Source organism: Carlito syrichta, unplaced genomic scaffold (genome assembly GCF_000164805.1).
Source record: "Carlito syrichta isolate Samal-C Ts95f unplaced genomic scaffold, Tarsius_syrichta-2.0.1 Scaffold313389, whole genome shotgun sequence".
NCBI lineage: Eukaryota > Metazoa > Chordata > Mammalia > Primates > Tarsiidae > Carlito > Carlito syrichta.
The window spans coordinates 194489-213013 of record NW_007257485.1 but is presented as its reverse complement, the minus strand read 5'-3'; the positions used below and the strand labels follow the sequence as shown (position 1 = coordinate 213013).

At 35.9% G+C, this 18525-nt stretch overlaps 1 protein-coding gene across 1 annotated transcript in view; it reads right to left on the bottom strand.

Annotated features, from left to right (window-relative positions):
• The window catches only part of GLRA3 (glycine receptor alpha 3), a 102908-nt gene that overhangs the window by 40932 nt on the left and 43451 nt on the right, over positions 1–18525 (bottom strand). Inside the window, exon 3 of the mRNA XM_008070412.2 lies at positions 10930–11012. Coding sequence (XP_008068603.2) covers positions 10930–11012 — 83 coding nt within the window. The remainder of the gene's footprint in view (positions 1–10929; positions 11013–18525) is intronic.

The following is an 18525-nucleotide window of genomic DNA, read 5'->3' as shown; positions in this document are numbered from 1 at the left end:
ACTTTTTTTTGTAGAGATAAGTTTGTCCATTCTGTATTTAGAACTTCTAAAAAGCATGGACAATCTCTTGTACGGAGATATCTTAGAAAATTATTGTCCTGATGTGTACTTGAATAATTACTCATAATTTGAAGCAGAAAATGTTTTAAATAGATATGCAATTAATATGCTGCAGAAGTTTGCAATATTTGCTATACAGACGTAATTTTTTCTTGAGTTCTTCCTGGTCCTTTAAAAAGGTATATAAATTTTATTTTTATTTTATTTTATTTTTTTGAGTTGGAGTCTCACTCGGTCACCCAGACTGGAGTGCAGTGGACGCTCCTGGCCACTGCAACCTCGACCTGCTGGGCTCCGGCGATCCTTCCGCCTCAGCCTTTCGAGTAGCTGGAGTTACAGGCATGCGCTGCCACACCTGGCTGATTTTTTTGATTTATTGTAGAGATGAGATCTCACTGCCCAGGCGGGTCTCGAACCCGCGGACTCAAGCAATCCACTCACCTCAGCTTCCCAAAGGCGCCGGATTACAAGCTGAGCCACCTAGCCGGCATGGTATACAAATTTTAATTGCTCATTTCCCCCTCAAGTGATTGCAAACAAAAATAACTTATTTTGAAAACAAAAAACAACCACCCCCCCAAAAAAAAACCCTTGAGTTTGTTTTTTACTCTAAATTAAGTATAAAATATTGGAGGATAGAAGTACTTATTCGAAGGGAAAATCTGGGCTGGTCTGCAAATATATTTAAGTACAAAATGAGTTTAGAAATTTGCTAATAAATTAGAGATTCACATTGTGTCTTAAAAAGTAAACCAGCTATGTTAAAGTTGGGGGGGGAGAAGGTAGGGGTGGGAGAGAAAGAGAGAGAGATTTCTAGTTTGACCCAGTTTACAAATGCTTATGTTCTTAATCAGCAGCTGGAATTTTAAAAACAAAAGAAAGGAAATGCTCACTCTTGGCACACACTGACGATAGCTAGGAGAAATATTGCTCAAGTAAATTTTATTGACCTGACAAGGAACAACTGCTATGTCAAAACATATTTAACTAAAGCATTTTTCTTTATAATTTGTGCACTTAATTTGAATACTCTTGTCATAAGTCAGGCTGCTACATGTAGTTATGTTTAAATTATTGGCCTGCTAAATGAAGTATCTTCTTAGTAACTACATTTTCTCTACAACTTTCTGGTATAACTGAAACATGACCATTGCCTTCCAAGTACTCAGTTTAAATTTCTCTTTGAAGATCTGAGACTCTTTAATATACAGTTTATCATAGATTTAAACTTTCTTCCTCTTTCTTATGGGGTAACAGTGGAAATATAATTTGTGACTCTCAATTGCTCTTCTTAAGTGAAATCACAATAACTTTCTTCACATTTCTCGAAATTTTACAAAATTGCCACATGTTGAACATACAGTGTTTAAAGTTGTGAGAAGTTTCAGTTAAAATCAGAAAAGGACTTGAGCCTGAGCTCATTTTAGTGCAGAAAAAGCACTGTCATCGGTTAGATTCCTGCCCTATGAGAGGTTATAAGAGGGCTCTGCTTACCGCCTCTTTGGAATAAACTTCGGGTTGTGGGAAAACATTCTGTGTTTGCCTCCCAGAATGTTGGAGGTTCAGATCTCCTCAAATTTGTGAAATAATTGATTCATTTAATAGGGCACAAATCGTAACAAACAGACACTGTGAGCCAAATCACTTGGGCAATATCTAAAAATTATATAATGTTTTGAACAGAGGATAGGGAGGCAAAAATCCTTTGACTGGTCTTAGAGTTTTGATGCCTGATTTTTGAGTATTATGATTCATTTATAAAAAACCAAAATCTAGGCTAATCCTAGAGAATAAAATTCAACATGATATTAGTAAGAAGATCCACTTCAGATTCTTATTTCTGGAAACATTTGAAAAGTGTCACTATGAAATAGTATTTATAATACTATAAAATTAACATTTTTAACATAATGGAATAGCTTGAACAGAGAATTCAATTATACATTTTTAGTACAATTTATCTTCAAGATGAATTACCATAAAATGTCTATTTTAGCAACACATTCATTGACATGCTCCAGAGATGGTAATTGGCATAGTAATGGATAGATTTCAAACACTGAAATTCACATTTAATACCTAGTGTAATAAAAGCTGGTGCAGGTTAGTCTTGACAGAAATTCAGACATTACTATAAGTTACTTATTATTTTATAATTTTCCATGAATGTAAAGCCTCATTGTTCCTCTCAAGTCTCATGGCAGGTATAATTATTTTCTTTTTTACTTACTATTAAAACTTTAAATAAAAAGGGATATGCCAGGCAAAGTAAAAGATAAGTGATGTTTTATATACGACCAAAGCCTGTAACATAAGTATACCTATTGATGAAAATGACATTTGTGCAGAAAAATATCCAAGTAACTGGAACAGGAGGACCTCATCTTAAGTGAATTAACACAGGAACAGAAAACCAAACAAGATGTATTTTCACTTATGAGTGGGAGCAAAACTAAGCATCTGCAAAGGCATATATAATGGACATTGGAGACTCAGAAGTAGGGAGAAAAGAAAGGATAGAGGGATCGAATATCACCTAATGGGTACAATGTGCACAGGCGGAGTTTGTGGGTACGCTTAATGTCCAGATTTGTTTGACATTAGTGCATCCATGTAACCAAAAGCATTTGTACCTCTAAGGCTATTGAAGTAAAGAGAAAAACAAACAAAAAGAAAACTACCCAACTAACTGGAAGTGAACAACTCCATAAAATAACCAAATTACATCGAAAAATCAGTGATGAATTTGAAAAAATAGGTTTGCAGGAGTCATATTGTGAGAATTACTATAATGAGAACATACTACTTATTGCAGTATTATGCTTTCAAATGGAATATCCTTTTGATGAAATCATCAAATCAAGAAGTACTGAAAGCTTACTATTTGAAGTTGTGAAGGCCTTAGGTTGCTACTCACAAATAAAGCAGAAATTCAAAACTGTTCTAGGTTTAAATTAGCCCTACATTATTTTAGAGAATTAATATTTGTTAAATATTTAATAAAAGTATTTATTAAATCATTCAATTGAATTTTAACCTACACTCCCTGAATTTTTTTTGTGTGTGTGTATTCTAATTAGTAAATTGTTAACTATATGCTGATTTATTTCAGGTAAAAATGAGAAACTCCAGGAACAGTTTTTGTATCCAAAGGATATATTATGGCTATTTTCTAATGGAGATGACACAAACAGTATTTGTAATTAGGTTGAGGATGAAGGTTTCATCACAAATGAGTATGTCAACCACATCCAGAGAAAATTCTATCATGTTCTGTGCCTACACTACAGGCCAAACTCATTTTATTGCATTTCGTTTTACGGCGTTTTGCAGGTACTACGTATTTTGTGGCAACCCTATGTCAAGCAAGTCTATGGGCACAATTTTTTCTAACGAACCATGACTAGTTCATGTCTTTGTGTCATGTTTTGCTAATTCTCACAATATTCTGAAATTGTTTGATTATCATGATATCTGACATGATGATCTGTGATCAGTGATCTTTGATTGTAATTGTTTTGGGGTACCACAAATAGCACACATACAAGACAGTGTACTTAATCTGCAAAGGTCCTGTGGGTGCTGACGTCTTCGCTGAAAAACTTGTTTCTCTCTCTCCCTCACCTCAAGTCTCTCTATTCCCTAAGACACAACAATATTAAAGTTAGGCCAATTAACCCCACAACGGCCTCTTAAGTGTTCGAGTAGAAGGAAGAGTCACATGTCTCTCACTTTAAATCAAAAGCTAGACATGATTAAGCTTAGTGAGAAAGGAATGTCCAAATTCGAGGTAGGACAAATAGAACATCGTTTTTATTTTCTATGCTATCTTCAACTTAATTTTCTATCTGTATAACCATTCATAATTAGAGCTCTAGTCCAAAACTTCCCATAATCAAAAATAAGATTCTGGACTGGGCGCCACGGCCCAAGTCTGTAATCCCAGAATTTTGGTAGGCCGAAGTGAGAGGATATCCTGAGCCCACAGGTTCAAGACCAGCCCGGGCAACTTGGCGAGACCTCATCTCTACAATAAATCAAAAAATTAGCCGGGCAAAGCGGTGTGCCCCTAGTCCCAGCTACTTGGAAGGCTGAGGTAGAAGGATCTCCTGAGCCCAGCAGGTCGAGACTGTGGTGGTCATAAGCATGCCACTGCACTCCAGCCTGGGCTAAAAAAAAAAAAAAAAAAATGTTTTCTAACCAAATACATATTTTCACGAGAAACACAACATGGTTAAGCAGAAATCAGCTTTGAAATTATTTATTCCATGAGTGTCCCCTGCTCTTTTCTGATCCATGAAAGGGAAGAGACATTCAACCCTCCCAATTAAGAGAATGCTTGGGAGAACTATTTTCACTGTTAATTTTTCTATTTATGCAGCAAATCTTTGAAAAAGTTTCCAAAATGTCTTCTGGTTTTCCTGTTATTATTGTCTCAATTCTCAGAACTGCTCACTACTCTTTCCTAAGTCATCTCTTCTCTTTCAGATAAAGCTCTTGACTGAGGTTCCTTTGAAATATCAGATCAGTCAAGACAACTGAAAAAGATAGAGATGCTCTGGATGTTATCTTATTGCTTTTAATCTGGAATACCATTGAAAGCCAGCCAGCCACGAGGAACCTGCCCCCTCCAAAAGCTAAGCCTAGGCGTGGCCCCCACCTAAAATAGCGCTCCCCGCCTAAGAAGGCGCCCGGACAAACTAACATGGAGGCTTGGACCAGGCTCTCCGGGTTCTTCTTCCACAACAAAGCCCACCGTTCCCGCACCGGCGAAACCCCCTGCCAACCCCCAAAATACCTCACCTGCCGACCAATAGGTAACCGACAGGTCGCTTTAAATTTCTATAAAACCTGCCACACCCCTGCCTCCGCGCTGCAATCTGATTCTCAGGTTCTGTAGCCACTGCGCTCACCCCCATTACATCTCTTGGCCTTAAAGGGTGTTGAGTCTCACTGCACGCCACCGTCTTTCAACTATGATTATTTCCACTGCTTCGTTCGGTATTTTTTACATGCAACTTTTTTTTTTTTTTTCCTCTGAAGAGTTGTTTCAATTTTGGAATTTTGTGTGATTCTTTGGATACTCTGGTTATTTCTTCTGGTCTTCTTGAATGGAATGCTCAGCTCAATAGTTTTTAGTCAAAAAAATTCTTTAGTAACAGCTCAATATTTTGATACATAATGCTTTCATTGTCATTTAATAGCAAGCTTTTCTTTATTTCCCCTTTAAACAAAGAGTCGCCTGGCTAGGTAGCTCATGCCTCTCATCCCAGCACTTGGAAGGCAGAGACAAGAGGATTGCCTGAACCCAGGGGTTTGAGACTAACCTGGACAACATGGCAAGACCTCATCTCTACAATAAATCAAAAAATTATCCTGGGCATGGTGGCACATGCCTGTAGTTCCATCTACTAGGAAGGTTGGGGTGGAAGGTTCAAGAACCCAACAGGTCAGGGTTGCAGTGACGGTGAGCATGCCATTGCACTCCAGTCTGGGCAACAAAATGAGACTTCAGCTCAAACAAAAAATCCAAAAAAATCCCCAGAACCCCAAGATTAATTAAGTATATACTTTTCATTTCCAGATACATAGTTCATAGTCATATATAATAATTTATTTTAATATGTAGCAATCTACAATAATTTTATGTCGTTATTAATTTCAAGTTTGATTGCATTTTGGTCAGAAATTATACTTCATGACATGTTGATGGATAGGAATTTATTTAAACTTCCTTTGTGGCTTACAATATAATCAACTTTTGTAAATGTTCTCATATGCTGAAAACAAAAACAAAGAAACAGTGAGAGTCCTCTCTGTTACTTAATTATTTTTTTCAAATATTCTGTACCTATGCATTCAGGCAAACTGTTGATTTATATATTTTTATTTATAGTTCTGCCTGATTTTGCTTTATGTATTTGGAAATTCTATGAGTACATACATATATTTTCATATTCATTATAACTTAGTTATGTATTGTTCTTTTACCAGCATGATAAACCTCATAGCAATTTTCTTACCATTGTTTTTCTGATATTAAAATTATCCTGGTTTTATTTTATACACATTTCTCAGGTATAATTTTTCCATATATTTTCAATAATATTTTTAAAATGTGTCTAGTTGACAATATGTGGTTGGTCTTAATATTTGTTAATGCTTAGTTTGAGAACCTCTTTTTTTCTAAATGAATTTATCCATTCACAATTATGTTACTATTGTAATATTGAGGACTATTTTTACTCTCTCTCTGTACTTCATAGATATGATTTAAAAATTTTTTTCTTTTATTTTCCCCTCACTTTCCATTTGCTGAATCAGTATTTTTAGTCCTGGCTTCAAAGTTATGTATTCTTTGATGTATCCTTAATTCATACTTTTTTTCCTCTTATCAACCTCTAATGCAAGGCTTTACTTCACTTGGATTCTCCCTGCATAGACCTCCTCCTCAATAACTTCTTTCTCCCTAACTAGGAATGGTATATTATCTAGCATTTTCATTCTAAGTCAGAAATGTATACTTTTCAGTGTGTGGGGTCATCGCTAGTTTAGCTAAATTGCTAGGACCTCCAAAATGTCTGGTCAGTGAGATGTTAGGTCAGCAGCAAGAAGGTGCTGCAGGAATGATGCAAAGAATTGCACAGAAGGTGGATTGGAAAATTTAGTTTATTTAGAAAGTAAACGAGAGAGAGAGAGAGAGAGAGAGAGAGAGAGAGAGAGGAGAGAGAGAGAGGAGAGAGAGAGAGAGAGGAGAGAGAGAGAGGAGAGAGAGAGAGAGAGAGAGAGAGAGAGAGAGAGAGAGAGAGAGAGAGAGAGAACTCACGCGGAGGTTCACCACCCCAAGATAGGGGAGGGGGCCAAAACTTAAGGAGAGGTATAGACCAGCCAGAGCCCACAAAAAGCATGGTCAGACCATAGTTTAGACAAAAGCATGATGGCTGCTGCTTGAGGTTAAATGCTTTTTAAACCTTTTCTTTGATGGGGAAAAGTTGTTATGGTGATTGGGTGGTGGTATGCAATACATCATCACAAAGGGGCAAATAAGAACAGGTACTGAAGACACAGTGATGGACAGCAGGCTGGTGGGTTAGTTGCATGACTGTTGCCATGGTGGTGGGGTCTGTTTGTCACAAGTATAGGGCATGAAAGGCTGATCACAATAGGTTAGTTAACTTGTTTTGTTGTTTGCTGGGGTCAAACACTTGGAATAGAAGAGCTAATGAGCACAAAACAAGCTGGAGAGTGGTTATAAAACAATTATCAATAGCTACCTCTGATAAACCAGGTTTGTCCTTGGCTAGTGATTAGAGAGCAAGCTAGGTAATTTGCTAGGAAATTTGCTAGGAAAGCATGACAGACCTAAGCAGTGCTAATATGGCTGCACTTTAGCTAAGATTGTTTTATTAAATTATTGTTTTGGAATTTCACTCTTTCAAAAGTATTATTTTCTAAGTTATTAATTCATTCTTAATTATGTTTTTCTTTTAATCTCTGTCCCCTTTGTGCTAAGGAAATGACATTTGCAAATGATTATCATCATTAGCTGAATTATTGCATTTGCATAAAAAGCTAGTCCCTGAAATCCTTGAAAACAATGACTTTAGTGCTTTATTCATTTTTATGTCACCTAAAATAATATGTGGAATACATTAGGCATTTGGTGGTTATTTTTTAGTTGATGCTTAAATGGAAGAACATTCCCTAGGCCACTAGAACAGTCTTGACTATTGACATAAGCTTATTGAGCATTTACTGAATTTAAGGAAGTTGGACCAACACAGGCCATTAAGGCCTTTGCCTTTAAATTATGTCTTTTTATTGTCCGTTTGCCACGCCTCAATATTGCTGAGTGTTTTTTTCCTCCCCTTTCCAGTCATTCAAAAGTGGACCCTGGATTTCTTTTTTTTTTTTTGAGCTGGAGTCTCACTCTAGCCCAGACTGGAGTGCAGTGGACGCTCCCGGCCACCACAGCCTCGACCTGCTGGGCTCCTGCGATCCTTCCGCCTCAGCCTTCCGAGTAGCCAGAATTACAGGCGTGCACTACCACGCCCGGCTGATTTTTTTTATTTACTGTAGAGATGAGGTCTCGCCAAGTTGCCCAGGCGGTCTCGAACCCCCAGGCGCAGGCAATTCATTCACCTCGGCCTCCCAAAGCGCGGGATTATAGGCTGAGCCACCGAGTCCGGCTGGACCCTGGATTTCTTACAACTTTTGCTTTCCTGTAGTTTAAACTCTTTTTTAGCTGGTTTCTAGTAGGTTCAGTGTGTCTATTTTATATTTTTTAAAGTAGAGATGAGGTCTTGCTATGTTGCCCAGGCTTGTCTAAAACTCCTGGGCCCAAGCAATTCTCTCACCTTGACCTCCCAAAGTGCTAGGATTATAGGTATGAGCCAGGGTGCCTTGCTAAACTCTTTTGACTTGTCATTTTAAACCACTAAAAAGAAAGAGCAAAACAGACATAGATAAATTATCCTAAAAGAGTTTAAGAAAAAACACCTTGAAGAACTTGACTTGGCTGACAAGATTTCTTAGCATGTGCTAAACGAGTTTAATAGACAGTGCCTTTATGGTGAGCTAAATTAATACTTAAGAAGAGGACAGGACGTGTTTAATGACTGAAATATGAAGGGACTCATTGAGTCAACCACTCATTCCTTATAGAGAAATTAATAAACAAAGGGGAAGGAGAAAAGATAGCTTTGGAAATGTTCTTAGAAAGGCAGACGCATGATAGGTCTTGTTATGTCCACCTGTGTCCTGCAAACTAGCCCCAATGAGTTTTGCTTATTCTAAAAATGAAGCCTAGTAACCAAGCTAATCTTCAGGCACTATACTGTGCTCTTTTTCACCTTTCTTTAATAACTATCATGGAATAACAGATTTCACTTACACGGTTCCTCTTTCCAAACATCACCCACTTCTTTAAAAAACTTTTTAGAAGCCAGCTTTAAACCTCCTTACTCTAATCACTTTTGTCTTTGTCAACTATAACAATTATTCCTTTTTTATCAGTTACCTTTATAACAAAACATTGTTTCAGCATTTGATACTGGTAAACAGATCTCCTTGACAGTCCCTTCAATTATGAAATTAAATAATATTGATGTTGATTTGACATCCATGACAACCCTGTGTCTGTATTGCCTTCCAACAAACCACTAAATGCAAGGATTCTAAGGGTCTGTTCTTGTGTTTTTGTTTTCCTCTCTTCTTTAGCTCTTTTCTCTGACTCCTTGAGTCACTTTGTCTATGGCTTTTAATAATCTATCTTTGGTGCTAGCTCTTTTTTTTTGATTTAGACTCACATCTCCTAAAACTCATGTGTATTAGATTGGGCTTATCAATAGGTCCATGGACATTTGCTTCTCAACCTATGTTTCCTCCCTTCATCAACACTTCTCATATAATCGCATTCACCCAGGCTCTTCAGCTCTGTCTCCCAGGCACCCAGCACCTTCCTATCCACTTTGCATCAATCTCTGTTGTTTCTACCTTCCGTATTATGCCCCTTTGTCCTACTTTCTATTCTTTTTGCTGGAATATTATTATAACATTCTTAAGTAATCTTGGTTAATTTAACTAACATGATCTTTAAGAGGCTGAGTATAAGCCTAATAATTGTCTTATACCGCACATCTTGAACAAGTTCTCACTACCTGTTGAATAAATCCAGCGTTCAGATATTTCGTACACAATACCCTGATAGATACTTAATTTTTCAACCAAAATATATGATCAGCTTATTCCCAGATTGCCTTTCTTCAATTCCAAAATTGACACTGCTGACAATCGCATTGGTCCCGCTCTACTTAAGACTGATTGCAAGTAGCTCATTCCACTGTGCTTTACTTTCCTTTCATTTACTTTAGCACTTTACTCATGTATGTGTGTACTAGTTAAGAACTACTTACAAAAATAATCTATTTAATTTTATAAGAAGGAGTTAATGGGGGCGATGGTCACATTCTCCCACAAGGTAGGCATGCCACCGCCACCTAGTGACAGTTCCACCACACTACAAACCTTGCCTCCCAAACGTAACGTCTGAAGGTCCACATTCAGGGAATATGTCAAATAGACCTTTTATTTATGTATGTATGACATAGTGCCACAAGAATATTGCATATTGCTTGCTTTTTGTATGAGATTCAACACTAGGGACAGTTAACTTAGGGTCGATTATATAGATGAGATCAGAGAAAGAAAAGGATCTGAAATTTTTATCTGTAATCACGTTAATCAGTGATAAGAGGAAATATAGAGGAGTGCCTGAAAGTGTGAAAAACCTAGGATAAAATACAAGGAATTTCTTTTCTTCTGAGATAACATATAACATCCCTGCAGAGTTATAATAAAATAATACATATTGGTTAATGAAAGAAGCACCTGCCTTGGAGGCAGTTGGTTTGCTGTCATCATTTTGTGAATTGGAGCATGATGCTCAGTCACTCAAAAGGACCATTTCCACACCTGAAAACACGAGTATAGCAAGACTTTTGTTGTCAGGATAAGAAATGACATATACAGAATGCTTGGTCTATAGAGTGTATTCAATAAGTAAATGGCGTTTGTTTTTAATGATTAGCATCCTTTTGACTTTTGATGATGTGTGGAAAGACATGTATTTGATTTCCAGCATTTAATAAAACCTTATTTTTAGATCCTCAATTTGTTTCTTTTTCATTGTATAGAGTGCATGAATTGATAGATATCATTACTTGCAATACCTGGTGAAAGATTACATGCCCATTCAGTAAATATGTGATCAAAATGATTAGAAAATAAATTATATTTATATAAGTCATTAAAAGCTTATACCTACTAAATTATAAAAGTATTCAGAAAAAGTAAGTTGTTCCCACTTACAACTTTCCAGTTGCATTATACATGTTTGTACATCCATTGGAAAATTCTTGAGATCCATTGGACAGGAAAGCGTTAATGTCAATCTGAAAAAAATTCAAAGTAATTATTTTTAAAGAAAACTTACAGCATGATATTAATATTCTGTTGTTCAGAGAAAACAATGTAACTTTGGTAGTGAATAACATCTATTCAAATAAAAATTTCTCCAGCTTAAGCACGTTATCTTCTAGGAAATAGCTATACCTTTGTATTTAAATCTGTTTGTGGATGGTGATGGTGGAGTATAGTTGTATATGTTTAGCTATAAACATTTCTTCATATTTATTTGTCTATTTACTTATTTATGCAGATGTCTATAAGAGATCTATGTGTCTAGAAGTCAGTCCCAAAAGAGAAATTTGAGAGTGGGCTTTATAACAATAACGCCAAATGCCAAAAAAAAGTGTCTTTTCCCCAAAACTACATAGAATGTTTGAGAGACATTGGTATTCTAAGCACAGAAAAGCAGGGTGCAAGGGGGCAATCCAACATGCAACTTCTAGTCATCTGTGTAACTACTCTGAAGAAGCTATCAGTGAACAACCTGCAATGTATTTAGTAAAGTAAATCTGGAGGTCTTGAAATTTTCATTTTTAGAGTCAGGTCGCCTGCTGTGAAACTAGGATGTTTCTCTGGGTCTCATCAGAGACAGGAACTAACCCTCAGAATTGTGGTCCCCAACCTTTTTGGTATCAGGGACAGGTTTCAAGAAAGACAATTTTTCCACAAACGGGGTTGGAGGAATGGTTTCAGGATGATACAAGCATATTACGTTTATGTGCACTTTATTTATATTATTATCACATTGAAATATAATGAAATGTATATATTTCATTCAGCTCCACCTCAGATTATCCGCCATCAGATTCTCACAAGGAGCTGGCAACCTAGAACTGCATGTGCAGTTCACGATAAGGTTGGTGCTCCTGTAAGAATCTAATGCCCTGGCTGATCTGACAGCAGATGGAGCTCAGGTGGTAATATGAGTGATGGAGACTGGCTGTCAATGAAGACAAAGCTTCACTCACTGGCATGCCACTCAGTTCACTTCCCGTTTTGTGCCTGGTTTCTAAGGGACCCGCACTGATACCATGACCTGGGAGTTGGGTACCCTGCAGTAGCATATCCATGATATAATTCCATGCTCCTCAGACAAACTTGGATTTGGCTTCACACAAAGGGTAACTTGGATAGTGTACACTAGTGTTCTGGTCATAGGAAAGACTCTCCCCTAACAGAGGGTACTGATATGTTGGTTTTCCAGTTAATTCATCATCTTTGAATACTTTTTGTTAGAAAAGTCTATTGCCTAGATCTCTTCAGGCATTATCAAGAAATTGTAGTTCCTAGAACTGAAAGAGAGGCCCAGATCCAAGCTTGTGTTTATTCAAATAAAGTTGCATCCTGAGAATGCTCTAGCTGACCTCTTTTATTGAAAGCAATCCTGTTAAAATTCAGTGTAGCAGTGAGCACCCTGGGTAGATTAGTTAACTACAACTTTGTGACCCTAGGCAGATTACGGCCCTTCAACTCTCTGACACTAGGCAGAGTACTTCAATCCTGGTACAGTTTTTCTCATCTTTGAAATAAAGGTAACAATACTACCCACTCCAAAGAGTTGCTGTGAGCCATACATGATTTAATACGTGTAAAGTGCTTAGACAAGTGCTGGGCCCATAGCAAACACTCAATAAATATTAGTTGTTAAGGATTATTAGTACATTCAACCACTCCTAGGCTTTCATTTAACCCTCCCTAAATTCAATAGTGTGGGCAGAAAAATGACTGAATTAAGACATATGTTAGAACTGGTTAAGCTTGAAAAAAAAAATGCCCAGAAGCTCTGCTAACTATAACTACATTCTCCAAAATGGCATTCTTATGTAGATCACAGACATAAAGCTGTAATGATGCATATTCTACAGTGCATATTTTTGGTGAGCTAGGTCTAGTTAATATAATTTGGGAGTCACAAATGTCCAGATATGTGAAGCTGCTGAATTTTTAAGAGACTCAGGAGGATGGTAATTCATTCAAGTTCATAACATACTAAAATAATTTATAGAGTTTAATATTCAAAAACATTTTTTATTCTGGCTCAGCTAAGTTAAGTAATCCTGAGAGTACGACTGTGTAGTTTTGCAAAGCTCTCTCTTAAAAAGGCAATTGTGAAATTAGGTGAACACAATGTTCTCTGCCTTGTGAAAGGATTTGTTAGAAGTGTGTGCACACATACATTTTGAGTGCACACACATTAATTTTTCAAATATCCAAGGCTCTCAGCCAGTCAGTTTCAAACAATGACTTGCAGAATTAATTCAGTGACCTTTTAATGGAAGTAAATAGCATTCTCAGAGTCTTTTCCACACTCTTCCCATGAATATGATGTCAAATTCATATCCTGGCTATTTTTCTGGCATAAAATGAGAGGCATTACATAATTCTGAAAAAAAAAGCACTTGAAAGGAATTATTTGGCAAAGAAAAACACAGTTTGTAGAACTTCTGTCATAAATCATATCCTGAAAAATATCTATTCATTGACTTTTCTTTCTTTTTGTTTAAGGTATAATACAATTGCTCCTTTAGCAGCATATTGATGAAAAATATGTGTCAACTTGGTGGGTGTGATACTAAGTTTCTTTCTCAAAACACTACATATAAATTAAAGATATGCTTTACCACATCAAAAGAAAACTAAATCAAGAGGCAATTAATCACATTCTACTCTTTAGGAAATGAATGCCTTCTTGTGTAAGAAGGACACTGAGTTCTTTCTGAGACAAGACACATAAACAGGATATGGCGTGTCTTCTTTTCTCTTAAGAAGTCTTGGCTCAGTAAGGTAGTAATATTAAAAGAGCTGACTATAGTCTGCACAAACAGTTGAACTCATTACAATTCAATGATTGCTTATTTTCTTAGAGTAAGGTGTCTATCTTAACCACTAATTGAATTTTTAAAATGTTTTCGGACTCCATTGCAGATTTTTTCAAAACTGAATATTTTTGTTCATCTCTGATCTTTCTAAGTTTAATGTCATGAAATAATAACCTCTTAATTAACAACTTAATCAATGTTAAAATATCTTTGTAATATCATAGTAGGTAAATACCATGCCTATAGTGTTGACTGTGTGGTGAGTGCTATTCAAAATACTTTATATACACTCATTTGTTCTGTACTACAAACTTATAAGATAGTTGAATGATATCACCCTATTTTAGAGACGTAGAAACTTAGAGGTTAAGTAGCCCAGCTGACATTGCACAGCAGAAGTTAGTAGAGCTGAATTTGCTGCTCTGGGATCTATTTCTAGATTTCATGTTCTTAGCTTTTAAGTATAGTGACTCCCCTCCAAAGCACTGAAATGTTTTCATGAAAATGGGTTCTGTAATTAATATGACATTTTACATTCTATATTTTTATAACCCCAAAAACGTTATATGGCATACACTATTAATTACTAAACTTAAAATAAAATATGTAAATAATTCTTTCAAAATAAATCAGAGCGATGTAACTAAACTTTAAAAAATTGGTAATTTCTCCATTAATTTTATATATTTGAAGTTATTTGGCATTTCATCATGAATTAGTTTATGAAAGGTAAATAACTCTTAGGATGAATTAGATAGTTGGAGCATCAGATGGGAGATTAGAATTAGATTCTGTGAACTACTTCTGGAGTTTTGTTGTCTGATCATGGAGACAATCATACTCCTCAGCAATCCATTTCCAAAGCAATCTCAGTATTGATGTTCATTTTAGAAAGCTGTTGTCAATAAACTATGGACCTCTTTAGAAACACATACATATTTACACACATGTCACATTGTCCCTACAACTTACATTTTATAGCACTATAAATTTATTTCTATTGAATAAGCAGCATTTTAAAAAGCATATATTGAAATGAGGCTGCTTTTCTGTTTAAAAATTAAAGGCTGTCAACGTTCAAAAAATAAATACATAATATGAAGTAAATTCTAATTCTTTTCACAACCACCTTGTAAACAAAGTGATTATGTCTAGCTTAAATAAAAACTGAAGTTATATTATGATCTTTGACAAGTTGCTATGCATAACATCTTCGACATTAAATTTCTTCTTGTTATTTGATTTTTGATCCAATAATGCCTCTGTGATATAAGGAGTAAAGTCGGATGTAATAGTGAAGTAAGCAGTTTATAAGTAATATTTAACTGTCTATGATATGTTTCCATTATCTTGTGATAAGGATACTGCTATCCTCATTTTGCAAGTCAAGGCCTAGGTAGATTATTAACTTGCAAGAATCTGTACAATTCTGATTTACGAATTTGGGAAAACATCAGAACTTACTCTTTGTTTTGTTTTGTCTTCTGGAAAGATAAAAATAACAACTTTAGTACCTACTATATGCCTGCTACTATGCTGAGTATTTTAAATGCATTATTTCAGGATCAAGACAATAAGGATGGTCATGATTATACATATAATGAAATGAGACTTTCAGAAGCAAACAGACTTGCCCCAAATCACAGCTAGTAAGTAGCAGAGCCTGGATCTGGGTTGGGAGCCTTCCTTGAGCCTCTTCATCTCCTATACCTCTGGCTATTATCGCAAGACTGAAAAGCCCGGATGATTCTTTATCTGAGCCATTTCTCAGGGTTGTTTATGCAGCTGCTAGCTTTGAAAGATGAGATATCATTGTTCACTTGGACAAAGAGAATGCTTGTTTATGGCCTGTTATAAAAGTAGAGGGTTCCCCACCTCAGTGTTTCACAGTTGTGACATCAACCCACTGTGTGTGTGTGATAGTCATCAGGGTACATTGCACGGCTCCGGTGAGATATGAGGACAAGGGAGAAGCAAGGCAAATATTCATGCTGCTTGTTCACAGTGAGTAATACAATTTCTGTCTCTGACGGAGATATCTTGTGTCTTCAGTCAGCATCTATGAAATGGTGGTAGGCTAACTGCATAACTCAAACTTAATGTTTCTGGCTCCAAAACCCTCATTTGAAAAGTACTTTATTAAAAGTTGCCAAAATCGTTCGTATTCTAAAATTCATATTCAATAGAAGTTGTAAAATTGTTTAAAACTTCAAATGGCTCTATAAAACATGTAAAAAACACTTGTACCTTTGACCTACTCATTCCTTCCCCCAGTTTGAGTTCCTCAGAAAGATAGGCTTTCTGTATTTGTTTACCAGTCACATTCATATGGCTAAGTTGCTGTCATTTCATGCTTGATCTTCAAAATGTTTGAAATTATTTGCTGATTTCCTATATGGAAAAAATAAGTTTATTTCCCTTATGTCAAACTCCATGTATACTTAATTCTCCAACAATACTCAAGTTTTAGTTATAGAAACATTAATATTCAGTGTTTACATGTTATGAATATGTAATTATTATTCATGATTAAGCTTGGTAGTTTGCTATAGTTACAGCTCTTGTCTCATGTTAACAATCACTTTTGTTTCTATAGTCTTATGCTCTTTCAAATTCAACTCTAAATCAGAGCTACAAAATTCTCCTCAGTGGATAAACATAGCAGATAGTCTGTCAATTCAGTTTTTTATGGAAATATTTTTTCTATATTTTTCTCTTCTTCCTTTCCGGTCAGATACTGAACTTCTGTATTAATGCTTTCACTTTGTCTTCCTATCGCTCCTATTTTCTAATTCTCTGTATCTTGAATCTACTTTCTAGGAAATTTCTTCAGTTCATCTTCCAAACATGGTACTGGTTTTCTTCCCATTTCAGTTTACTATGTGCTCTTACTGTGCACTGAATATCTCCATTTTTATCTTATTTCATGCATGCAATTGCATCATCTGAGATAGTTTTACTAATGGTCTTTTCTGCTCCCTGCATTTTCTCTTGAGTAATTTTGTTTCTTTAATTTTCTTCTCTTTAATCTTCTGTTTTTTTTCCTCTTTGTGTTTCTTCTGGTCTTACTTTTAAAAATAATTACAGAATGTTCACTTATATACATGTATATATATATATACACACACACACTACACATACCCTTATTTATATATATATTTATTTATATATATTTCTGATTATAAGTAACATTTAGAGTATACATTTTATAGAATTTTAAATATATTTAAGAATGAGGCACTAAAACCTATCTGGAGCCCAGTTAGTAGCAGATGACTCATTGAGTGAGGCTCTTAATTATAGGATGATAATATGGACACTCAGAAGTTTTCCAAATGTCAATTTCTTCTCTTGGGCAGGTTAGTTTCCCAGAGATATGTTCATCTGTTTACTGCTTAGAGGAAAAAGTTTACTTCTGGCTTTCGGCATTTTAGGGCATGCAAGGTGTACCACCACCATTCACTGTTCAGACCTAGTATCATCCTCATTTTCTTGGCATGGTGCCTCATGATAGGCACCAGTCAGACCTGGAGTCCTTACCCTTGAAGTTATTGGAAGAATCTCTCTGATGTTTACTCTCCTCCTGCTTTCTGCCTAGGTCAAAAGGCAGAAAGTCAGTCCCTAGTCTGAAGGACATGGTGGAGGAAATCAGGCATAGAGGGTCCACTATTGCTCCTGCAAAGTTTATATCAATTCTGTTCCTTTTAACTCCTTTCTGGTCCTCACTTTCTGAAGTCCTAGCTGCCTCTGATTTCTAAAAGTTTGGAGATATTAATGACTTTCTTGTTTTTGAGCTCTCCCACTTTGGCTTAGGCTCTTGCTCTCTTGTCTGTGAAGTCAGTTTTCGCAAGTGAATTCGTTTTCAAGCCTCTAAAATATGTTGTTATTGTTAGTCTGTTGCTGTCTTCTCTCCCTTTACTTTCAACCTTCTGTGTGTTAGCGCCATTTTTATTTCTTATTCAGTTTATTTCCTTGAGTTAGTGGGGTTTAAAGAAGAAATAAAGATAAATGTGTCAGTTCAGTAGGTTGCCGTTGCCAGGACATTCTGCTTCTTTCATTAAACAAGCAGGAGAATCAGATCTCTCCTGAAACATCACAGATGCTCCATTCGTAAATCGAACAAGATTTTTCTTTTTCTGGCACAATTTTTGCTAACAAAGAAACTGAAGATTTGAAGATTTCAAAGTCCTGTGAGATTTCCAAAAACAACTCACAAAAAATGATTTTTTCCTTTGATTGTGTAGGTCAGGATATAGCTCGCAAAAACTAGAGGCCGAGAGACCATCTGTTTCATCCGAATTTATACTGAGGAACAAAAGATGCATTTCTGAAGTATTCCGTAGCATTTCTCAAAACAATGGAAGAAATACGAGCAATTCATAATGAATGACATCACTTATAAGAGACATAATTTTAGTTTTAACCCTCTACTTTAGGACAGAAACACTTGAGCATTTCCAAGGGACACAAAAACAAGTTCTCACTAATCCTACTTCAATTATTTAACTTTTCAATATCATAAATAACCTTTAGTATTCCTTAATATGATGCATTTGGAATAGAGAAATTGCTTTAGTACAGTTGTCGTCTTGAAATGACACAGTCTTTTAAATAACAAGATGCATCCTCTTTGATGAATTTTCAGGATAGGGTTCAGGGCTTTCAGCTTTAATGACAT